The following is a 24,148-nucleotide window of genomic DNA, read 5'->3' on the forward strand; positions in this document are numbered from 1 at the left end:
ATAAAGCTTATATTACACAGTATTCCTGCTTCTTGCCTCTCTGCCAAGTCATTTTTACAAAAGAACCTGTTGCTCAAGGGAAAATGTATGCCCTTAAAATCAGTGTTCTTCCCAAAGTTTTTCTTTTATTGTTTGACTCAGGACTTTTCTCACTGAGCTAATCAATTCTCTCCAAGCTTCCACCGTGGTGAGAATCCGCTGGGTAGGATTGCCACTGAGAACCTTTCTGTTGCAAAGACTGTTGCTGTTACTCCATTTTTTTATTGACTCTTCCAATTCAAGGTCAGCTGAGCAAAGGTATCAGAGTACATAAATCAAGATGGAATATTTTTGTGGAACCATTTTGAAGAAATTTAATGTGTCAAATTAATCATTTACACTTTGGATGCTAAATTGTAATTCAAAGTACACTTAGTTGAAACTCAAAAGAAAACACGTATTATTTAGGTTTACTGCATTTAGGCTCCACTATTGATACTGTTTGAAGATGTATATAAAATGTTAAACTCACACACACTTTTTACAGCTTACCACCGATAAAGAATTTCTATACGATTTATTTAAAGCGTCATTAACTGCTGCTCTTCTTACCAGCACACTTGTGTTTGTTCATCTGATACGTATAAGAGAATTGTTTATCACATACACTGCAACTGAAGGGTTTCTCGCCAGTATGTCTTCTCATGTGTTGAACCAATCCTGAACGATCGCAAAAAGTTGAATTGCAGACTGAACAGGCAAAAGGTTTCTCTCCAGTGTGCGTTCTGATGTGTGTTCTTAAGTGGCCCTTAATAGAGAATATTTTACCACAAACTGAGCAGGCAAAGGGTTTTTCTCCAGTGTGTGTTCTAGTGTGTGTTTTTAAATGTCCGATTTTAGAAAATCTTTTCCCACAAACTAAGCAGTCAAAAGGTTTCTCTCCTGTGTGTGTTCTTGCGTGTGTTCTTAAATGTCCCTTTAAAGTGAATCTTTTACCACAAACTGGACAGTCAAAAGGTTTTTCTCCAGTATGTGCTTTTGTGTGTCTTCCCAATTGTCCCTTCTGAGTGAATCTTTTACCACACAATGAGCAGGGATAGGGTTTTTCCTCATTGTGTGTTCTCATGTGATTTGTTAAACTAATCTTCTGATTTACTCGAAGACCACAAACGGCACAGGCAAAAGGTTTCTCTCCTGTGTGTATTCTCATGTGATTTGTTAAATTAATCTTTTGAATAAATGTAAGACCACACACTGAACAGACAAAAGCTTTCTCCCCAGTGTGTGTTTTTGTGTGTGCTCTTAAATGTTCCTTCTGGGTGAACCTTTTACCACAAACTGAGCAGACAAAAGGTTTTTCTCCAGTGTGTATTCGCTCATGTACTTTCAAACCCCACTTTGAACTAAATGTTTTCCCACAGTGAGAACATTTCATGTGTTTGTCAGTGTGACATATCATATCACATTGAGAGTGTTCATCATCATCATCATTATCATCCGTCTCAGGAGAGCGCGGCGCTATGTTGTCATTATCCGATAGTGGAGATAAGAAGCTGTCTGCTTGTGATCCTCCACAGTGGTCTCCATCACATTCTGTTGTCATGTGTTGACGTGAGCTCCCATTCGGAGGCTCGGCCCCTTTATTATCGTCCCGAGTCACAATGACATCCGTCCACGGAAACTGGCAGTGCTCCTCGTCACCTTCTTCATCATCATCTTCACTCTTCACAATGACAGTCAATGGAAACTCGGTGATATCAGCCTCGTTCTCTTCTTCTTTAATATGGATGGTCTCTGGCTCCTCTTCCTCTTTGACGTTGGGGGTCTCTGGCTCCCGCTGGTCAGGATCAAGATCTGCAGAACACAAGACGACACACATCCTTTGATAAAGTCAAACTTTGCATAGACAAACCTGGATTCTCAGGGGGTCCATCAAATGCGCTTGAATTAATAAAGTTTGATTGCAATCCTTTTAAGTGTTAAGTTTATTCTACTCGTTTGTACACATCGTCGAACGTAAATTAGGTCGTTGTTTTTTTTTGTGTGTGTCAAAACCACACCTCTTTGTTGGGACTGAGTTGTAAGGAGCATCATTTGAAATGTTAGCTTGAATACTAATTGGCTGGTGACGATTTGTTGTCACCGGGCAGTTAAGATTGCAAAGTCAACGTTGATAAGTCTTCACAGATGAAGACTTTGTTGGTGATACTTTGTCCTCTGTAAGGACTTCATGCTCATTGTTGCGAGTTTATCGAATTGAGGTGGTGTCGTGCGGATGGAGTTGTTGCCCCGCTCAACCTTCAACTGCCAATAAAATACGTGAGTACATCTAGCATCTTTCTTATGCCTACACATCGCTAAATGCTTCAGCCAAGAGGGTTTCTCTCTTCAAAGCAAAACTTTAAACACATCTGCTGAGAATGTCATACTCCCCCTATTTGTTCCAAACGTTCACTCGCAGTAATGACCCAAACATGTGGTTACAGAAACTATTTCTTAAAATGTTAATCATATTAATTACAAAAACGACTGACATTGGAATAGATTTTTTAAAAGTCAAATACACTTGGCATTTAGTTTGTTTACACTGTACTTAAAACAGTTCTTCACTCAAGTTTTCATTATTAAGCAAACGGTTTCCTCTATTTTTTTAACAGTAAACTCAATTTATGTTGGCTTACAATAGTGGCACAGGAAACACAGGAAGGCTGCTTCAAAATAGAAAGTAGTTACTACAAAGGTTAGAGTAAGACGTGAACAAACCTGCTCTGTGAGTCTTCTTGAAAACAGCGTCCTCTAGTTGACGCGATCGATCGTTCTCCTCTTTTGTCGGACTAAGTTCCTCCTCGTACTCTTCTTTCAAACGGTTTGCACACATTTCCCCACAATAATCACAACGCTTGAGACTCACACTTGATCTGCGCTTCAGCGATGTGTTGACAACGAACGCGTCTCTCGGTTAGCGGCTAGCAAGCTAAGCTAGGCTAGCCTGTGAACCTTCAACATGAACCGTCAACGAGCTATCTGGACACGAAGATTTAAAGCATGATGTTTTACTCTGGAAAAGTAGTAATAGGTGAATGTATCGAGGCTTAATTCGTTCAGTAGTAATTCAGGGAGAATTGTTTAGTGAGTGCAGCTCGAATAGTTACAAAAAACCGCACACAGAAGTAGCACTGCATAGACTAGTACGGAAACTCTACTTGGACAAATCACCATTTTTAAAACCCCCTGTGATCGCGATAGTAGTAGATGGAAATGCTAATTTTTTTAAAAAAAGAGGTTACGTCGTAGCGTTTCCACCTGCTGGTTCTCTGAGGTGTCTAATGAGATTTCCAATAAAAGTCTTTTTGTATCGACTGTTAATTTGCTCCTCTGTCTCTTTCAAACGTCGCGGTAAACTCCATGTGGGTTCTTCTGAGCAAGGTACAAAATCAAATATTAAACAAGAAAAGAAAAACTTTTCAAGTTAATGTAAAAATTACCATTGCTAATGCTCTTTATTTGGAAAACCAGTATGGCATATCTACAGTTCAGTATCTGGTTTATAAAGACACGGACTAAATATTTAAGATAAAGGCCAAGTCTAACTTAAAGAGAGAAAGACAGAGTTGTTTTTGTGTAAATGATCCCATTACATACATAATGTGTCAAACTGTGTAACGATATGGTGTATGTTAACACCTTTTTTTATTTTAATTGATTCCATCTTTATTTAACCAGGAAATATCCCATAGAGATTAAGAACCTCCCCTCTTTTTTATTCAAGGGAGTTCTGGCCAAGCGGCAGCATGGCACAAAAGTTGACAAACACATTATGAAAAAGATGTTTATGTTGTGGAAATGGTCAGAATGCACTTTTTTTTCATGTGTTTGTAGACTGCAGTGGCTTTAAATTTAAAAAATATATATAAATATATTAATCAGACCATGGCCAGTTTGTGAACTATAAAAGAAATACGACAAATAGCTAGCTAGCTAGGCCGTCAGGAGCACCCTCGTTTAAAAAAGATGCCAAAAACAAATGCAAGGCGAGGCCGTGATTTGAGACAACATGGCGTCCGAAAACCATGTGACGTGGATTCAACCAATGCGAAGCAGTGCGGTGAGTTCAAGGGCTTTCCTGCATCTTGCCCCGAGAGGGTCATCTTTCGTGCACGCCCATGATGCAACGCGGCGTGACGTCACGTTCGACAGTCAACGTGCCCAAGTGGAGTTGACTTAGGTTCCAACTTCGACTTCATAGGCGGTTTGTGTAATCAAACGTGCTTTACTTAATACTTCTTCCCAAATTAACACTGAACGCACGCATTTAATTGGAGTAAAACATTTGTGTCCGGATGAACTCGTCCCGTTGCATGTCGAAGCTAGCTATCTTAGCTTAGTTTAGCTTCGCTCGCCAGGCCCTAACGTTCGTTATCACCACATCAAGTGTGAATGTAAAGTTTTGTAACTATCGTGAAAAAAAGAATGTGTGCAAAAACAGTGAAAGTAGAGTACAATGAGCAACTTTGTCGACCAAAAGAGGACAACGAGCGACAACATGAACTACTGGACGCTGTTTGCCAGCAGCCTCAAGTTTTGTCACAAAGAGCAGGTTTGTTCACTTCTAGTCTCACGTGTTTAATAACTACTTAATATTTATGTATAAACAATAATACACAAAATCACAACTGACATTGACTTTACCAATCAATGTACTGTGTATGTTCGTCTTCTTCTGTCCTGCAGACGTTAGTGAAAAAAATCTCCAATCTGAGCAGCAGGCGTGGCACTGCGTGGTCAAGGAGGAGGAGCGTGACCACGCCCACATTAAAAAGGAGGAGGATGAGTCTGATGTCACCAAGTTTTCATTGACTTGTGTCGTTGTGAAGAGTGAAGACCAAGGTCAGTGGTCACCGCTTCATCCCAGTCAAAGTGAGGAGAACAGAGGGGCGGAGCCTCTGAGCAGCAGCTCAAGTCAACACATGAAAACAGAAGGCGATGGAGACCGCTGTGGAGGATCACAATCGGACAGCCTCTTAGCTCCGCAATCAGAGAGTGACGACACAACGTCGCACTCGTCTGACGATGATGAACACTCCAAAGGTCGTATGACATGTCACGTAGACGACAAACACACGAAACACGCATTATGTGGGAAAAAGTTTAGTTCAATGTGGGATTTGAAAGTCCACATGAGAAGTCATAAAGGGGAAGACAAACCTTTTGCCTGCTCAGTCTGAAACTCAATTTCGGGACCTGAGTACCTCGACTTAAGAGTGACTCGACTCGGGTTTATCGACATACAACCCTTAGCTCGGCTGATTTATTTCTTCGTTTTTTTGGCTTTGACTTGCTAGCAAAAATGTGTGCTATGAGTGCTAGATGGTGGCAGCAAACTCAACTCACTTTACAACAAGACCACATAACTTGTATATGAATATAGATATTGTATATGTGGATGGATCGGTCTTTATTAAACTGCTCATAGACGAGCTAATGAAACAAGCATCAATGTTGCGGTGTTAAGACCCCCTTAAGCATCACACATTAGAAGACAAACAGCGCAACAACACATGTAAACAGACAATACAACAATAGTCACAGACATCCAGGGTGTACCAAAAGTCACTATGCACCTCCTTTTTTCCATTTCGTTTAATGTATCATTTATACAGACATGAGGCCATCAGCATTTGACAACTTAGGCTTTGCAGTTGTTGCTGCTCTGTGTGTGTGAAAGTAGCAGTTGTTTTAAGGTTTATAATGCCTGCAACATCTGCTCATTTCCTTATGCCGGGCAATGGTGTTTTGCATAATATGTTCACATTAGTTTTTCATTTTTTTCGATTGCGTTGGTTCGTTTATTGAAACTCGGATCTATCATCTCTTCATCACATTCATATCAAAGCAGAGGGCTTCTACTCCAAATGTGTAAACACATTTTTATTATTATCACACATTTCTCAGAGCCAATAGGAGGGCGCCGGTATCTAAGGGGGTGGATGGTGATGTGTATTTAAGGTCGCGTCAACCTCAGATAAACGCCACACGCGTGCAACAAAGCATACATTACCATATACGTATTCATTTATTGCATGTCTTTGCGATGGCGATATTTTTTCAATATATCGTGTAGCCCGACTCAAAATGATTCATTCAGCGATCACCTTACTCACCCGGCCATAAAACGTGCTCACCTCTGCGTCATTTGTCTTTTCAGTCATGGAAAAAGGAGCCGAGCGACAACCTATAAGAGGAAAAGGGCGTGGCGGGGCGGCCAAAGAAGTGAAAAAGCGTGGTGGAGCAAGACCCAAGATTCCCAATGAAATTCGGGCCGCAGTTCTGGACTATGTCATCAACCACGGTCTGACGTTTAAGGAGGCTGGACAACGGGTCACACCTGCTTTGACTCGGAGCACTGTGGGCTCCATGGTCAGAGTTTTGCGGCATCAGAACAGGTAAGTCATATGTATACGACTGTGTGTTTCCGTTCGAAAGGTCATCTCTTGTCAAAATGATGCATTTACTCTACTGTGACTAATATAACATCATCAGGGGTGCACATAATTTTTGTCTTGTTCTCAAAGGAGCACCAGAGGTTGTCCATTGGTGCTCAGTTTTCCCCCCGACCCAATGACATCACTGGATAAACTTAAAGACTTGGCATGATCAGCTGTTTTGCCGCAGTTCAGTTGGCAGCGTTCCGGGATTGTTTTTTTTTTTTTTTTTTTTTTCTTCAGACTGTTTACATTGAAAGACATATTGTCACCGACTGTTGTTGCCGCTGCACAGGGAGACAGACCGAGACGGCCACATAGCCCACCATCTCGTCGGTGGTCCCTCTGCACTCGGCAGCCACCATTGCGGTTCCGCGAGAAATTCTCTCGTGCCTGCCCGCCAATTATGTGCAGCCCTGGTCATAGTACAGTAATATATAATGAGAGACATTTTTTCTTTCATTCACTTCTAGAATCAACAGACTACCACAAAATGGCGGCAGAGATAAACTCTTCAATGCAAACCAGGAGGCAGCCATTGTGGCAATGGTTGCTGCAAACAACGCAATCCGACTGCGCGACATCAAAGAAGCCATAATTGCAGATAAACTAATATTTCCAGACATCGACAATGTTAGTTTGTCCACAATTGACCGCGTTCTGAAGCATAAAAATGTAGCATTGAAAAAGGTCTTCAGAGTTCCGTTCCAAAGGAACTCCGATGTAGTTAAGGAGGCAAGGTACAGATATGTACAGGTAAGGATTTACAGGAAAATGTTGCATCTTCATTAGCTTGTACAGCGACAGTGGATGCAAGTACATACAGTAATTTGCTTATTTTCAGAGAATAATGGAACTCGAGGGCGATGGTAAAAATCTCCAATTCATCTTTGTGGACGAGGCAGGCTTCAATCTAGCGAAGGTCACGAGAAAAGGGAAGAGATTCATCGGGCAGAGGGCCACCGTAACAGCGCCGGAGCAGCGGGGAGCCAATATCACAATGTGTGCTGCCATCTCCAATGACGGGGTCCTCTGCCACACCGCTATCATCGGTCCCCTCAACACGGAACGCCTCATCGTCTTCCTCGATTCCCTGCTGCGCAGGCTGATTCCACCCGGAGAGGGCGAGCCGTCGGGGCCCGGCGTGCCTTCGTATGTCGTCGTTTGGGACAATGTTGACTTCCACCGCTCCGACCTTGTGAACGAATGGTTTGCAGACCGACCCCGTATGACAATGCAGTTCCTGCCTGCGTACTCGCCTTTCCTCAGTCCCATTGAGGAGTTCTTCTCAACATGGAGATGGCAGGTGTTGGATTGCCATTCTCATCGAGGCATGTCCCTGTTGGATGCAATGAATGCAAGTTGTCAGGCAATAAATGCAGAGACCTGTCAGGGATGGATTAGACGAGCAAGAAGATTCTTTCCAAGGTGCATTGCAAGAGAGGACATCCATTGTGATGTGGATGAAAACTTGTGGCCCAACGTGAAGGAGCTGGTGGACTAGTTTTGGGTTTTGTATTACATATTTCCAGCAACAGGTTCGTTAGGCTTTTGGGTTAATCGTAAGGCCCAATGGATTTTCTGGCTCTCATCTGTATTGCTAAAGTGCTTGTGTATGTAAATTTTGTGTGAGCGTGCTCGCCTCGGATGTGCTAAGGTGCTGCTACCTCCGATTGCTCCTCCCTGATTGGTGACCCCCGTGCCCCATTCGACCCATCAATCATGTTAATGAAGATGGCCTGATGAATGATTGGATCCATCCGGGATTCGTGTAAGTATTTCACTACTCTTATGAGGTATTTTGTCATGCTGTGCCCTTGTCTCCAATAGTTTTGGGTACGTGTTGGCCTTTGGCATGTGTGAATTTCTAGTCTGCGACTTTGAGTTTGGACAGAATGTATGTTTTGTTTTGCAACAATATTGTGTTTGAGTGTCAAGTCGCTTTGTATGCCGATAAATATCATTATCATTTGTAATAAAATCTGTAATTATCAGCAGGCAATGTATGTCTACTTATCATTCCAAACCACAAAATTCTCAAGAATTCTAGAAAAAAAAGGGCACGTTCTCACTGCAGGGCATAATGCCCAAATCGGATTTTTTTTTTTCGTTGAATCCGATCTTTTTATGGAGTCTTTCACATTAAAAAAAGAAAAAACGTGCGACTTTCACAGAGTACGGGACGCGCCGGTGACGTCACACGCACGCCCACCAAACGTGACACATTGCGCATGCGCAGAAACGATACCGGAACTTTTACAGAAGTAAATATGTCCTCGTCATTACGCATTTGTGGCAATTTCAAGATTTTGTGCAAACGGAGGCAATATTTTCTTATGTACCAGTTCTAAAGCGTCTTTTTTGCCACTGACTTTTCTACTCCTTCCACCGTTGCTATTGTGGCGTGTTTTGTGGAACAATTGTGACGCCTGTTGATGACGTATATTTCTCTTGCACTCGCATCGGATACATATCTGATTTATATCCACATGTATTATTTGGTTAACCATGGTTTCCCTCTTTTTGGTATTTTCTATGTATTCTTTAAATGGACAGTGCTGATTCAAGTATAACAATGTATCCAAAAATGCATTAGTATCCTCCATCTATAAACACTTCCTGCCAGTCATGACTGATCACAGACACGCACACAGTAGTATCAGATACAAAAAAATATATTTAAACACCAAAATGTTCAAACAAACCACACAATACATTACTTAGATACATACTCTCTGCTTAGTAGGAGTCCCAGTACAACTCAAAATTAAGACTTACCTAGAGGACTGCAGAAACCCATTAAAAATCATCACTCCGACATCTCTCCTTGCAAGCCTGCATGTGTGATCTGGTTCTCCGTGTGGTGTACAACACCAAATATACACTAGTGTACGCTGAATGTCCTATTGAGGAATGAGGAGGAGCATAATTTTTAGTTTTTTGTTAAAAACTTTTAGGTACAGTGGTATAAGTCTCCTTCATAGCCTGATTCCTAGATCACATCACCAACATTGTTTGAACAGTGGTAAAGTTGACTTAAAACAAAAACAAAATGAAATTAGAGATTTTGTGACAAATTATAACCGTAACAATTATTGATGGGACTTAACTAAAACAAAGAATTCATCAAATTGAATTAATCAGTTTGATGACTTTTATTTAGGAGCACAAATACTTTGCCATCTTACCACAACTTTTGCTTTAAAGTTCTGCAGCTTCATTGACTGCTGCGCTTCTCATCTGCACACGTGTTTGTTCATCTCTGACTCGTCAGAGAATTGTTCATCACACACACTGCAACTCAGTGCTTTTTCGCCAGTGTGTGTTCTTCTGTGTGTTGTCAAACTGCGACGCTGAGCAAATGTTTTACCGCAAACTGAGCAGGAATAAGGTTTCTCCCCAGTGTGTGTTCTCATGTGTGGACGCAATGATGAACGTTCACTGAAATTTAAGTTGCAGACTGAACAGGCAAATGGTTTTTCTCCAGTGTGTGTTCTTATGTGTGATCTCAAATGTCCCTTCTGTGTGAACCCTTTATCACAAATTGAACAGGCAAAGGGTTTCTCTCCAGTGTGTATTCTTGTGTGATTTTTTAAATCTCCCTTTATCCGGAATTTTTTACCACAAACTGAACAGCCAAAAGGTTTCTCTCCGGTGTGTGTTCTGAAGTGTGATGTCAAGTGTGACGTCTGGGTGAATCTCTTACCACACACTGAGCAGGCAAAAGGCTTCTCTCTAGTGTGTGTTCTCACGTGTCTTTTCAACGATGACTTGTTGAAAAAAGTATTGTCACACTGAGAACATTTCACACGTTTGTTGTCGCTGTGACATGCCATATCACCTCGAGAGTGTTCATCATTATCAGTGTCAGGAGAGTGTGATGTTATTTCGTCACCATCTGATAGTGGAGCTAAGCGGCCACCTGCTTGTGATCCTCCACAGTGGTCTCCATCACCTTCTGTTGTCATGCGTTGACTTGAGCTGCTGCTTGGAGGCTCCATCCCTCTGTTCTCCTCACGCTGGCCTTTATCTTCAGCTTCACTCTTCAAAGGGACACCAGTAAATGGGAACTTGACAATATCAGCCTCCTCCTCTTCCTCTTTAATGTGGTGTGTCTCCAGCTCCTCTTCCGCTTTCCGAAGATCTGGTGCCTTTTCCTTTTTAATGTGAGGGTACTCTGGCGCCTGCTGCACGAGATGAAGATATTCTTCATTGACATCTGCTGGTAACAAGAAGACAAACTCACATGGATTGGTAAAGTCAAGCTTGTTGTGATTAAGGTTATCGTGATCGGAAATCGGGGCAGATCACAATTTTCAGCTGATCGGTATCGATCGAAAAAGATTGGGTTAGGGTTAGTTACCTATTTTTATTCTTTTGCTTTCAACTCAGCATAACACTCTGCACTGTTTTAGTGTTTTTTAATGTATTTGTTTGAATTCGCCCTGTGTTTCATTGTTTTTACGTTTTATTTTTATATAATGTACAGCACTTCGTGTGCAGCTGTGGTTGTTTGAAAGTCCCATTTAAATAAAGTTGAAGTGAGTTGGGGGCAGAATATTACAAAGAGATATTCATCATAGAAAAATGCCCATAAAAGTAAATGCAAAATAAAAACACTACCGACGTGAAGAGGCCTCATTCCCACTGCACTCATTTAGAAGGAACTGAAAAAGTACTGATACGTTCTGACGGCCTATGGGGACATCTAGTGGTCGGTCGATGAAAAACATTGAAAAATTGCGTCTTGAACAGAAATGCCGTGTGCCGCAATTACCCCTTAAAACTCCATGTAAGTGATGTGCTCAAGACCACACGATCCGGACTAAGTCAAGACTAAGACTTTCGATTTTAAAAACCATGATAAGGTTGAACAGTTAAAGATCTTTAACTATTCAACTATTCAATCAGGAATTTTATTTATTTTTTGCTCTGCAGTGGTGTCACACTCCTTTTCACCAAGGGCCATATTGGCATTATCGATCCCGTCGAAGGCCCAGTTAGAAGACAGTAAATGTAACTAAATGTAATGTAAAATTAATGTAACTATACTCCTCAACATATTGTTAAATAACTGTATTCATTATTACTTATTGCCCTGGTATTATTACATGAATTGTAGGAAACCTGTGTTGCTCATCAATCAACCATCAAAGCTCCCGCGGGCCATCTAAAATGACATGGCGGGCCACATTTGGCCCGCGGGCCAAAAGTTTGATAATTTCCCTATTTAATTATAATTTTATTTTAAATACATTTAACAGCCTAAAACTCGGTGTCTGCCACTCTTTCAAAGCGAAACATTAAAAAATCTAAATTGTTTTTCACCTAAATTCTTGTAAAAAAGAAATGCATCTTTGTAATTATTTTAAAATTAAATGCAAGCGCTAAGATAGTTTGTGAATACTGCGAACAGTACAAAGAGTGAAAGAAATAGCCAATTCAGTTTGTTCGGCACAAGCTCCAGCCAATGTATAACAATGTGAAATAAAGCCAATTTCTTTCTTTCCGGAAATATTCATCTAAGACAGACAAAATCTTTTTCGCTGGTGTTTCTAACAGTTCACGTTAGCTTACCTGTGTTTAGCACCTGTATCACTAACTCATGAATTGAAGGTATTTGTTGTTTTACCAACTTGTGCTTCTCTGTATTATCACAATAATTAAGTTGGAGAACAGCAGATCAGTGTCGGTCTCAACGGAAAATCTCGAGTCATTGAGCACACGTCTCGATGTGTACTTTGTTGGGCCTCGTGGTGTTGCTAAGCGCATCACTGTTCCAAATCCATCTGAGAGTAAGAAGTGGACAAACCTGCTCTGTGTGCCTCATCTTGAGGCATGAACACAGCGTCCAGTAGTCGACGTTGTCGCTCGTTCTCGTCTTTCGTCCGACTAAGGTCCTCCTCGTACTCTGCTAGCGTTCTTTCAAACACCGCAAATATTTCGTCAACCGCCGCGCTTAGTCGCGCATTCAGCAACGCTCTCAGCATTTCCACTTTGCACATTTTCGCACATTCACAATTTTACACGTAGACAAGAGCTCCGCGTAGCGACGTGTCGTTACCAGACGCGTCTCTGCGGGCTAAGCTAAACTAAACGAAATTCGCTTGAGACAGTGGCGCATAAATATGAACAATCGTGAAAACGACACGCCCCTTAGAACGGCATGTCTACGGCAAAACAAAGCTAGTGGGGTCAACGTGTCAGAGCATTCGTTGTTTGTGGACGGCAAGAAACCCGGAGGAACATATCTGTATCTGTCTTCTCTTCATATCCTTCGAGTTCTTCCGGTCTGTCTCAATGGGATTTTTAAAAATGTATTATTATTAAATTTAAAAAATGTACGTCATACATTCCAAAGAAAAGCCCTGAAAGAACAACATGACAGCATTACAGAAGTGATGAGTTAGGAATTGGGTCACATGACTATCATTACATGACAGGTTTTGTTTTTGACGACCGCCAGAGATTTTTGTGGTTGAGACACGTTTTCGTCACCGTGGCAAGTATTTCGTCCCAATGGAGTTGCCGTACAACTCGCAGCTATCCGCAGTTTACGTCACCAAACGCCGTTCACTAAATTGTTATTTCTTGAATTAGCACTGAACGAACTGAAGCCTCGACACAGGGCACCCATCACTACTTTACTGAAGTACAACATAATTTATTCAATCTTTGGTTCGGGCGCAAATCGAATCTTCTCAAGCGACTTTAGCTTACTTTAGCTTAGCCTAATTTATCTTATTTCAGCGTCTGTTAACGACACATCGCTACGCGGAGTGTGTGAGTGTAAATTGTGATTGTGCGAAAATGTGCAAAGTGGAAATGCTGAGAGCGTTGCTGAATGCACGACTAAGCGCGGCGGTTGACGAAATATTTGCGGTGTTTGAAAGAACGCTAGCAGAGTACGAGGAGGAACTTAGTCGGACGAAAGACGAGAACGAGCGACAACGTCGATTACTGGACGCTGTGTTCTTGCCTCAAGATGAAGCACGCAGACCAGGTTTGTCCGTTATCTACTTTCTATTTGTAACAATATACTCCAGTTTATTTCTATTGTCAACAGAAGTCTTTGAAGTCGAACATCCGGGCATTGTGTGACGTCACATACACGCACTACTAGTGCTACTTATGGTTTACTAGTCCGCAGTTAAACCTGACTAGCCATCTAGAGTAGAATATTGTCAGTATACACAGCGAGATGAAAAAAAAAAACCAAAAGATTTAAATTGACTGTGCTGGGCACTACTGGGCATGTGTCCCGAATTAGTAGCGTCCTAAATAAGAATTAGTCAAATAGTACAAATATGTTGTTTAGAGATGTTGCGATACTTTAATTCTAATGAAAAAAAAACTTAAGACCATTTTTTTCCCTCTTTATTGTTTTGCCAAGGTATCAGATCGGGCTTCGTTATCGGCAGATAAGCAAAATAAAGTGACTCGGACTCAAGTATTAAAAAAAAAAAAAAGTGATCGGTAAACATTCCTACATTGCCCGTACCGCTTATCCTCACTTGAGCCAATTCCAGCTATCTTCGGGCAGGAGGCAGTGTACACCCTGAACTGGGCGCCAGCCAATCGCAGGGCACATAGAAACAAACAACCATTCGCACTCACATTCACACCTACCGGCAATTTAGGGTCTTCAATCAACCTAGCATGCATGTTTTTGGGAGGTGGAAGGAAACTGCAGTAGGCGAGGAAAACCCCAGACAGGCACGGGGAGAACATGCAGACTCCACACAGGCGGGACGGGATTTGAACCCGCAACCTCAGAACTGCGAGGCAAATGCGCTAACCAGTCGTCCACCGTTCCTCCCCCTATGTAAACATATTTGAACAATCAATATAGTAATACAGTACTAATAAAATGGTCTTACGTTTGAAATTAGTTGTTCTTATATCGCAATAAAATATATATTACTTCGTGACCTTTGAAAATTAAGAACATTTTGAAATCCGATCTTTTTCAACCTACATTGATCGATTACTTTGGGCCGATTTCTGATCACGTGTTTGGATCAGGACAACCCTGTCAGAAACTTGAGGCTTGACAGAGCAAAGCTGAACTTGTGAATTTGTCTTTTTGTCCTGCAGATGTCCATGAGGAATATCTTCATCCTGAGGAGCAGGCACCAGAGCTACCTCATATTAAAGAGGAAGAGGAGCCGGAGACCTCCCACATTAAAGAGGAAGAGGAGGAGGCTGATATCTTTAAGTTCCAATTTACTGGTGTCCCCTTGAAGATTGAAGCTGAAGGTAAAGGTCAATGTGAGGAGTACAGAGGGGCGGAGCCTCCAAGCAGCAGCGGCTCAAGTCAGCAAATGACAGCAGAAGGTGATGGAGACCACTGTGGAGGATCACAAGCAGACGCACTCTTAGCTCCACTGTCAGATAGTGACGACATAACGTCACACTCCCCTGACACTGATGATGAACACTCAAAAGATGAGAGGATACGTCACACTTACAACAAACGTGTGAAATGTTCTCAGTGTGACAATACTTTTTTCAACAAGTCATCGTTGAAAAGACACATGACTACACACACCGGCGTGAAACCTTTTACCTGTTCAGTTTGCGGTAAAAAATTCCGGATAAAGGGAGATTTAAAAATTCACACAAGAATACACACTGGAGAGAAACCTTTTGCCTGTTCAATTTGTGATAAAGGGTTCACACAGAAGGGACATTTAAGATCACACATAAGAACACATACTGGAGAGAAACCTTTTGCCTGTTCATTCTGCAACTTAAGTTTCAGTCAACGTTCATCATTGGTCCCACACATGAGAACACACACTGGGGAAAAACCTTATTCCTGCTCAATTTGTGGTAAAAGTTTCTCTCTGCATGTCAATTTGGTAAGACACAGAAGAACACACGCTGGTGAGAAAGCATTTAGTTGCAATGTGTGTGATGAACAATTCTCTAATGAGTCAGAGCTGGACAAACACACATGCTGATGACTCGTGCAGCGGTCAATGAAGCTGCAGAACTTTAAGTACACTACGAAGAAGGTTCATGACTATCTAACAAGTTCAGAAAGTTTGATTAGTTGTGGTAAGATGGAAAAGTAGATATGTGTTCCAGAATAAAATCATCAAATTCAAGTTCTAAAACTGATTAATTCATCACAAAATCTCTAATTTGACTTAGTTTTAATTGAATCTCATCAATAATTGTTACTCTTTCAAATGTACCACTGTTAGAACAATGTTGGTAATGTTATAATCTAGTAATCAGGATATAAAGGAGACTATACAACCGCCCCTAAATGTTTTGTAACAAAAAAATAGTCATTAAAATCTCTCAACTATATTTTGTGTTGCACACCACGTGAAGAACCAGATCACACACATGCAGGCATGCAAGTCGAGATGTCAGAGCCAAGGGGGTGTGCATACAGTGGTGCACATCTTGAGTTGGGGAAGGGACGAAAGCAGATGAGTATTTCTCCCACAACTAATTGCATTTTGGGATTTTCCCCTGCAGTGGGACTTGAAAACCTGTCCTACCACCCAAATACAGTGTGTTGTGGTTCACCTTTTGCACTCCATAATGCGGCAGATTTTGAAGTTATAATTTTTTGAATGGGTTTTTACAGTAAGCCTTGATGTATACAGTCCAGGCAAGTGTGAATTTTAGCGTGTAGTTTCATGTTCTGCCACGTCATGTGGGGCAGCACTGAGCTCTACTTGATGGAAATGTGGCATTATTAAGAAGAAGCATTGAATTACTCCTACTATGCAGATAAAATATATGCCTGGAAGTAATGTTTGTTTTGGATGAACATATAGGTGTTTAAATATACAATGTATAATTCTTTTTTGTTGTATGTGACACTGCTCTGTGTCTGTTAAGTTGCAGTTTGACGGTTTATAATTGCCGTAACATGAATGCAAATTTCTGTTAGTCCGTCTATGACATTTCATATGGTAGCATTTAGCAAGCGGACTTCCGTCATACAAAATTACATGGTTTGGTTGAACGTTTTGCTACTTAAATATATAAAGTGTAATTATCTTGTTTTATGTCAGTTTTACAGTAAGTTCAAGTGGGAGTAACAAATAAACAGCTTGAAGCAAACACGCTTTGCCTCTTATTTTGAAAACTTTGCCCCAGACACACACACGCTCACCCTGATTAAAGGCACATGCATGTACGCAGACAATATGTAGCGTATTTTCTATGCATCATATGCTTTTTGTGTTCAAATACATTTACAATGGGTTTAAGAAGTGAAAATGTTTATTTTTTTTTCAAATTTTGTCTTATCACAGCTTTTCACCTATCATGGGTGAGTTTGGACCATACCGCTTGGTTTAAACAGAGGTTCCCTGTATTTACACAAACATTCACTGAGACACAAAAAAAGTAGTTATGAAGCTATTTATCAGAACATCCACACATAACAGTAAGGGGGGAAGTTGCACTGGGGCCAAAGTGAAACTGGCACATGATACAGGAAAAGGCAACCATTGATCTCAATAAGAACGAGATCATGTGCTACTCCAATGCAACTGAATAATAACAAAATGAAGGAATAAGCAAATACTAAAGAAATACAAGCAGTCAAGACATTGCTCTGTCAGTTTTATTCAAGAAAATGTTGAGCAAGGCTTGGTACAACATGTCCTCAAAGAAACCAGATTAGTAAATAGAATATAGAAAGTGGTCATTGTGTGACAGATTACATTGTTGCACATTCTCTGAGTCAACACTCCAGCCCAGTCGGTGGCAGGAATTTACCATCAAGCACCTGGTTTGCCAACCGCCAAAGGATAACAACGTACGGGAACCCAAATGACCATATAAACATGTTTTATTTTTGTATTCTACATTAGAATTGAACTGAATCAACAGATCAAACATTAATAACACGGTCTTAAACGCAGCTTCGATATTGAGAATGTATGATCTTTTCTATGTTTCAAATACATTTAGCTGCTCATTTCTTAAATACATCTTAAATCTTAAATACTACACCAAGTTACCAACATTAATGTGACCACAATTAAGTGGTTAAAGTTAAAACAGTAACAATTAATGATGGGAGTCAATGGGAAAGAGACAAATTAGAGACCGATTAATTGATCAGTTTGATGACTTGTATTTTATTCACAATCACATATACAGTGACCCCATGAGTAACTTACACCCCCCCTAAGAAGGTCTGTAATTGCCTATAGATACAAAGATGGCATCAAAGCTTTACTGTTGTCTCAATGAAGCTACTCGATTTAAATCAACATAGTTCCTTGGGGCGGCACGGTGAATGACTGGTGAGCACATCTGCCTCATATTTCTGAGGACAGGGTTTCAAATCCCGGACCAGGCCTGGGTGGGGTTTCTCCGGGCACTCCGGTTTCCTCCCACATCCCAAAAACATGCGTGGTAGGTTGATTTGAAGACCCTAAACTGCCCTTAGGTGTGAATGTGTGCGCGAATGGCTGTTTGTTTCTATGTGCCCTGCGATTGGCTGGTGACCAGTTCAGGGTGTACCCCGCCTCTCGCCCAAAGATGGCTGGGATAGGCTCCAGCACGCCCGCGACCCTTGTGAGGATAAAGCGTTACAGAAAACGGATGTATAGATAGTTCCTTAGCAACAAGATGGCACCAAATAAATGCTTTTATTGGTATGGCCTGAGCACAAAACATTGAACAGGTGAGTTTTTCAACAAATAAAGGATTATAGGCTGCAAAGAAATATGCGAATAGGCAAATGCCGAAACACAAATATGCAGGGTTTCCATCTTACCGTAAATACTTAAAACTTTCTGAGCTTGATAGTCCATGGTCTTTTGTCGCAATTCACTTAAAGTTCTACAGCTTCATTGACCACTGCTCTTCTTACCAGCACACTTATGTTTGACCATCTGATACTTATAAGAGAATTGTTCATCACACACACTGCAACTAAATGGCTTCTCCCCAGTGTGCGTTCTTCTGTGTGTCGTCAAATTGCGACTTTGAGCGAATCTTTTTCCACAAACTGAGCAGGAATAGGGCTTCTCCCCAGTGTGTGTTCTCATGTGTAGCACCAATCCTGAACGTTCACTGAAATTTAAGTTGCAGACTGAGCAGGCAAAAGGTTTTTCTCCTGTGTGTGTTTTTGTGTGTATGTTCAGATGTGCCTTACGAGCAAATCTTTTACTGCAAAGTGAGCAGGCGAAAGGTTTCTCGCCGGTGTGCGTTCTCATGTGAACGTTCAAAGGTCCTTTACGTGCAAATCTTTTTGAACAAACCAGGCAGGCAAAAGGTTTCTCTCCGGTGTGTGTTCTTGTGTGTGTAATTAAATTGCAACGCCTGCGGAAACTTAAGGGGCAAACTGAGCAGGCAAAAGGTTTACCCACAGCCTTCTCAGCAAATCTTTTACCACAATCTGAGTAACTTAACGGTTTGTCTCCAGTGTGCGTTCTCCTGTGTCTTTTCAACGATGACTTGTTGAAAAAGGTTTTGCCACACTGATAACATTTCACATGTTTGTTGTCAGTGTGACATGTCATATCACCTCTAGGGTGTTCATCATCCTCATCATTATCCTCGTCATCGTCATCATCGTCAGGAGAGTGTGACGTTATGTCGTCACTGTCTGATAGAGGAGCCAAGAGGCTGTCTGCTTGTGATCCTCCACATTGCTCTTCATCACACTCGTCTTCGTCTTCAATCTTCACAATGACACAAGTGAACGGCAACTTGGTGACGTCAGCCTCCTCCTCTTCCTCTTTAATGTGGCTACGCTGTGGCTCCTGCTGCTCCACCCTGGAGCGCCACTCCTGCTTCTCGGAATGAAGATCTTCACTGATGTCTGCAGATCACAAGAAGACAAACAAGGCAAGGCAAGTATATTTGTAGAGCACCATTCATATACAATGGCAATTCAAAGTGCTTTACGGCTACATAAAATTACAAGAAGGCAGATAAAATAATTCCATAAGACATGAAAAATAATCGTTAATTAATAAAACTAGAGGAGAACGGATAAAACACCTTCCTATGTCAAATGCACAACTACATAAAATGTTTTCAGAGTTGAAGCGTGTCTTACATCTTCTGAAAGACTGTTCCATATTTTAGCAGCATAAAACTGAAACACAGCCGGACCGTGTTTAGTTCCGACTCTGGGAACCAGCAGGGGAGCGCTCACTGAAGTTGTCAGAGCCCGAGAAGGTTTATGGCTCTAACATGTCAGAGATGTACTTTGGCACCAGACCATGAAGAGAGCTGTACACAAGCAGAGTGGTTTTGAAGTCTATTCTCTGAGTGACAGGAAGCCAGTGCAAAGACCTGTGCACTAGGCTATGAGAGTCGTAGTCCCTGGTTCCGGTGCGTTCAGGACTCGAGCAGCAGCATTTTGAATGTACTGCAACTGTCTTCTAGCTCGTTTACAGAGATCAGGGACCACGTGGTTACAGGAGTCCAACCTGCTGGAGAGGTGGTTTAATGAGGTTTGCTTAGTCAAGTCTCGTGTTGAGACTTTAATTTTGTGCATAATAGGTTATACATGTTTTTGGCAAGGAACGTGACAATTTTGAGATCCGACATCCATGCATCCATCCTTTTTCTACCACTTATCCGAGGTCGAGTCGCAAGGGCAGTAGCTTTAGCAGGGACGTCCAGACTTCATTGTGTAGCCACTTCATCCAGCTCTTCCGGGGGGGTCCCGAGGCGTTCCCAGCCCAACCGAAGGACGTAGTCTCTCCAGCGTGTCCTAGGTCGTCCCAGGGGTCTCATGTAACCTTACTGGAGACCAAACTCTGACTCCGGTCTTACAGGGACCGAACATCCCGTATATCAGGGGGTTCGGTACCCCATACTTCCGGAGCACCCTTCACAGGACTCCCTGAGGGACACGGTCGAACGCATTCTCCAAGTCCACAAAACACATGTAGACTGGTTGGGTGAACTCCCATGCACCCTCGAGGACCCTGCTAAGAGTATAGAGCTGGTCCACTGTTCCACGGCCAGGACGAAAACCACACTGCTCCTCCTGAATCTGAGATTCGACTTCCCGACGGACCCTTCTCTCCAATACCCCTGAATAGACCTTCCCATGGAGGCTGAGGAGTGTGATCCCCCTGTAGTTGGAACACACCCTCCGGTCCCCCTTCTTAAAAAGGGGGACCACCACCCCAGTCTGCCAATCCAGAGGCACTGTCCCCGATGTCCACGCGATGTTGCAGAGGCGTGTCAACCAGGACAGCCCCACAACATCCAGAGCCTTTAGGAACTCCGGGCGAATCTCATCCACCCCCGGGGCCTTGCCACCGAGGAGCTTTTTAACCACCTCGCTGACCTCAAACCCAGAGATAGGAGAGCCCGCCTCAGAGAACCCACACTCTGCTTCCTCATGGGAAGGCGTGTCGGTGGAATTGAGGAGGTCTTCGAAGTATTCTCCCCACCGACTCACAACGTCCCGAGTCGAGGACAGCAGCGCCCCATCCCCACTATACACAGTGTTGGTGGTGCACTGCTTCCCCCTCCTGAGACGCCGGATGGTGGACCAGAATTTCCTCGAAGCCGTCCGGACGTTTTTCTACATGGCCTCACCGAACTCCTCCCATATCCGAGTTTTTGCTTCAGCGACCACCAAAGCTGCATTCCGTTTGGCCAGCCAGTACCCATCAGCTGCCTCAGGAGTCCCACAGGCCAAAAAGGCCCGGTAGGACTCCTTCTTCAGCTTGAAGGCATCCCTCACCGTGTCCACCAACGGGTTCGGGGATTGCCGCCACGACAGGCACAGACCACCTTACGGCCACAGCTCCGGTCGGGCGCCTCGGCAATGGATGCGCGGAACATGGTCCACTCGGAATCGATGTCCCCCGCCTCCCCCGGAACATGAGCAAAGTTCTGTCGGAGGTGGGAGTTGAAACTCCTTCTGACATGGGATTCCGTCAGACGTTCCCGGCAGACCCTCACAATACGTTTGGGCCTGCCACGTCGGACTAGCATCTTCCCCCACCATCAGACCCAACTCACCACCAGGTGGTGATCAGTTGACAGCTCCGCCCCTCTCTTCACCTGAGTGTCCAAGACATGCGGCTGCAAGTCCGATGACACGACCACAAAGTTGATCATTGAACTGCGACCTAGGGTGTCCTGGTGCCAAGTGCACACCCTGTGGACACCCTTATGCTTGAACATGGTGTTCGTTATGGACAATCCGTGACGAGCACAGAAGTCCAATAACAGAACACCGCTCGGGTTCTGATCGGGGTGGGGGGGGGGCGTTCCTCCCAATCACGCCCTTCCAGGTCTCACTGTCATTGCCCACGTGAGCATTGAAGTCCCCCAGCAGAACGATGGAGTCCCTACCGGGAGCGCTTTCCAGCACCCCCTCCAAGGACTCCAAAAAGGATGGGTACTCTGAACTGCTGTTTGATGCATAGGCACAAATAACTGTCAGGACCCGTCCCCCCCACCCGAAGGCGGAGGGAGGCTACCCTCTCGTTCACCGGGGTGAACCCCAACGTACGGGCGCCGAGCCGGGGGGCAATAAGTATACCCACCCCTGCTCGGCGCCTCTTTCACCGTGGGAAACTCCTGAGTGGAAGAGAGTCCAACCCCTGGTACCAGAGCCCAAGCTGTACCAGAGGACTGGTACCAGAGCCCAAGCTGTGTGTGGAGGCGAGTCCGACTATATCTCGTCGGAACTTCTCGACCTCACACACCAGCTCGGGCTCCTTCCCTGCCAGAGAGGTGACATTCCACATCTCTAGAGCCAGCTTCTGTAGCCAGGGATCAGATCGCCAAGGTCCCCGCCTTCGGCCACCGCCCAGCTCATACTGCACAGACCCCTATGGCCCCTCCCACAAGTGGTGAGCCCATGGGAAGGGGGTCCCACGTTACCCTTTCGGGCTGCCCGGCCGGGCCCCATGGGTGCAGGCCCTGCCACCAGTCGAAACGAAGTCCATTGTTTGTCGTCATCATAAGGGGTCTTTGAGCCATGCTTTGTCTGGTCCCTCACCTAGGACCTGTTTGTCATGGGTGACCCTGCCAGGGGCATAAAGCCCCAGACAACTTAGCTCCTAGGATCATTGGGACACACAAACCCCTCCACCACGATAAGATGACGGCTCAAGGAGGGGTGAGATCCGACAATCACATTTATGTTCGTTCCTTTTAGATGTACTTCAGCAGTTCAGTAACTGAAAGTACAAATCAGCTGTTTTCAGGATGCCAAAGAGTTGATGTGTTATTCTTTGTGTCGTAAGGCAAAAAGAAAAACCTACAGACATTAACCTGGCTACTCAGGGATCCACCATCGGATCCCCATAGTACAGATTATGTGGTGTTTTATTAAACGTAAATAATGTTATTCATGAAATGAATATCACTGATTCTTATCAAAGCCACAAGAAGGTTGCTAAACGGGTGAAATTTACGAACCTGCTCTGTGTAACCCATCTTGAGGCTTTTTGAAAACAGCGTCCAGTAGAGGTCGTCGCTCTTTCTCCTCGTTTGTTCCACAAAGTTCCTCCTCGAACTCTTGTTTTACACTTTTTGCACACATTTTCACACGATAATCACAACGCTTACACGCACACTTGATGTCGATATGTAAAAACATACACGTCTTTTGGTGAGCTGCTACCAAGCCAAGCTAAGCTAGCTCGAGAAGCTTCAACGTCACCAAAACGAGTTTATCCGGACACGAGATTGAATAGTTCGTGACGTCGAGATGGGACGTACTGTGTCGAGGATTCAGTACGTTTAGTACTAATTTGTGAAGCTATGTTTTGTGAAGCGCGTTTGATAAGGTTACACGCACACGTCAAAACAACGGCACATCCACTTGGACAAAAATCATGTGAGCGAGCGTTCTGTCCAAGCGGGATTTAAAAGAAAAAATATTTTATACTCATTTCGGGAACTCCAAGATAAATTGTGGCAAAACAAAAAACAAAACTATCTGATAACATTTATTGCAGAGTTTCTTTGTTCGCAACTAATGTAAGGCGTGAAACATGGCAAGTGTGTCGCTGAGCGATGACGTTTTATATAGGTCATCTTCTCTAGTGGGTGAACTGAAGCCTATCTCAGCTGATTTAGGTTATTTAATTTTCTTTTTTTTTTCTCATCGTAAAAAAAATCACACCGAGGCAACCCAATGCACTTAACAAAAAACAAGTATACAGAGATACATGAACACTGTGCAATTTACGAATACAATATGTGAGCGTCACAGGAAAGAAATAGATATAGGATGAAACTAGAAGAAGATGGAGTAACCGGATGAAACCCACGCAGACAGGCCGAAACTCAGAACATGACTTAAATAATACAAGAAATGAACCTTAATTGTGATGCTGTTCGAGTGAGTTTGCCAGCGAAAGGTAAGAATCGTCTTCCACTCCCATGTGTGTCTTAATCACCTACACCTGTGCTTATAAAGAGTACCTGCTCTGCCACCAGTGGACATCTGCCATAAACGCGACAATGACAAATAAACAGATGGCTCCTTTGATGCCTCTTTCAGGGAATAAAACTGATAACTCAAAAATCACAAGAGCACAGATGATAATATTTACAGCACTAACAAATGACAGTTTTTGCTCATCGTCAGGCCAATTTGAAGTATCCGGTGGGCTGGGTGAACTGATTGACCTTTGAAATGATCTTAAATAACTTAAAAGCCATACAAGCACAAATGATCATATTTACAGGTGGCCAAATACTCTCAG

General features: G+C 43.1%; 4 protein-coding genes and 1 pseudogene across 4 annotated transcripts; 2 read left to right on the forward strand and 3 right to left on the reverse strand.

Annotated features, from left to right (window-relative positions):
* Positions 1-223: 223 nt before the first annotated feature.
* LOC133473293 (zinc finger protein OZF-like) lies at positions 224-3,488 on the reverse strand. Its single transcript, XM_061764910.1, has 2 exons — positions 2,743-3,488; positions 224-1,833 (listed from the first exon to the last, which is right to left on the reverse strand). Exons 1-2 carry the CDS (start codon positions 2,855-2,857, stop codon positions 572-574), a joined length of 1,377 nt encoding a protein of 458 aa, XP_061620894.1. The 5' UTR covers positions 2,858-3,488; the 3' UTR covers positions 224-571.
* A 625-nt stretch (positions 3,489-4,113) lies between these two features.
* LOC133473284 (uncharacterized) lies at positions 4,114-8,458 on the forward strand. Its single transcript, XM_061764898.1, has 5 exons — positions 4,114-4,576; positions 4,711-5,067; positions 6,185-6,422; positions 6,935-7,217; positions 7,306-8,458. The coding sequence occupies exons 1-5, from the start codon at positions 4,450-4,452 to the stop codon at positions 7,963-7,965; spliced, it is 1,665 nt and encodes a 554-aa protein (XP_061620882.1). The 5' UTR covers positions 4,114-4,449; the 3' UTR covers positions 7,966-8,458.
* Positions 8,459-9,120: 662 nt separating this feature from the next.
* Positions 9,121-12,605, reverse strand: LOC133473303 (zinc finger protein 135-like; annotated as a pseudogene).
* Positions 12,606-12,676: 71 nt separating this feature from the next.
* On the forward strand, positions 12,677-16,550 carry LOC133473308 (oocyte zinc finger protein XlCOF8.4-like). The gene is made up of 2 exons (XM_061764943.1): positions 12,677-13,464; positions 14,559-16,550. The coding sequence occupies exons 1-2, from the start codon at positions 13,272-13,274 to the stop codon at positions 15,425-15,427; spliced, it is 1,062 nt and encodes a 353-aa protein (XP_061620927.1). The 5' UTR covers positions 12,677-13,271; the 3' UTR covers positions 15,428-16,550.
* Positions 16,551-18,075: 1,525 nt separating this feature from the next.
* LOC133473363 (zinc finger protein OZF-like) lies at positions 18,076-23,893 on the reverse strand. Its single transcript, XM_061765056.1, has 4 exons — positions 23,865-23,893; positions 23,761-23,811; positions 22,854-22,963; positions 18,076-19,272 (listed from the first exon to the last, which is right to left on the reverse strand). The coding sequence occupies exons 1-4, from the start codon at positions 23,891-23,893 to the stop codon at positions 18,296-18,298; spliced, it is 1,167 nt and encodes a 388-aa protein (XP_061621040.1). The 3' UTR covers positions 18,076-18,295.
* Positions 23,894-24,148: the final 255 nt, after the last annotated feature.

The sequence above is a fragment of the Phyllopteryx taeniolatus genome, unplaced genomic scaffold, assembly GCF_024500385.1.
Source record: "Phyllopteryx taeniolatus isolate TA_2022b unplaced genomic scaffold, UOR_Ptae_1.2 contig_24, whole genome shotgun sequence".
NCBI lineage: Eukaryota > Metazoa > Chordata > Actinopteri > Syngnathiformes > Syngnathidae > Phyllopteryx > Phyllopteryx taeniolatus.

What these genes read in the sequence shown, in the direction of transcription:
- LOC133473293 (XM_061764910.1), bottom strand. Translation starts at nt 2,857, where the DNA reads ATGTGTGCAAACCGTTTGAAAGAAGAGTACGAGGAGGAACTTAGTCCG. An exon ending in CAAGAAGACTCACAGAGCAG is followed by an intron (nt 1,834 to 2,742) that starts GTTTGTTCACGT and finishes TGTGTTCTGCAG; the next exon opens with ATCTTGATCCTGACCAGCGG.
- LOC133473284 (XM_061764898.1), top strand. Translation starts at nt 4,450, where the DNA reads ATGTGTGCAAAAACAGTGAAAGTAGAGTACAATGAGCAACTTTGTCGA. An exon ending in CGATGATGAACACTCCAAAG is followed by an intron (nt 5,068 to 6,184) that starts GTCGTATGACAT and finishes TTGTCTTTTCAG; the next exon opens with TCATGGAAAAAGGAGCCGAG. An exon ending in GTTTTGCGGCATCAGAACAG is followed by an intron (nt 6,423 to 6,934) that starts GTAAGTCATATG and finishes ATTCACTTCTAG; the next exon opens with AATCAACAGACTACCACAAA.
- LOC133473308 (XM_061764943.1), top strand. Translation starts at nt 13,272, where the DNA reads ATGTGCAAAGTGGAAATGCTGAGAGCGTTGCTGAATGCACGACTAAGC. An exon ending in AGATGAAGCACGCAGACCAG is followed by an intron (nt 13,465 to 14,558) that starts GTTTGTCCGTTA and finishes TTTGTCCTGCAG; the next exon opens with ATGTCCATGAGGAATATCTT.
- LOC133473363 (XM_061765056.1), bottom strand. Translation starts at nt 23,893, where the DNA reads ATGGCAGATGTCCACTGGTGGCAGAGCAG. An exon ending in CGAACAGCATCACAATTAAG is followed by an intron (nt 22,964 to 23,760) that starts GTTCATTTCTTG and finishes GTGTGCAAAAAG; the next exon opens with TGTAAAACAAGAGTTCGAGG. An exon ending in AGATGGGTTACACAGAGCAG is followed by an intron (nt 19,273 to 22,853) that starts GTTCGTAAATTT and finishes TGTGATCTGCAG; the next exon opens with ACATCAGTGAAGATCTTCAT.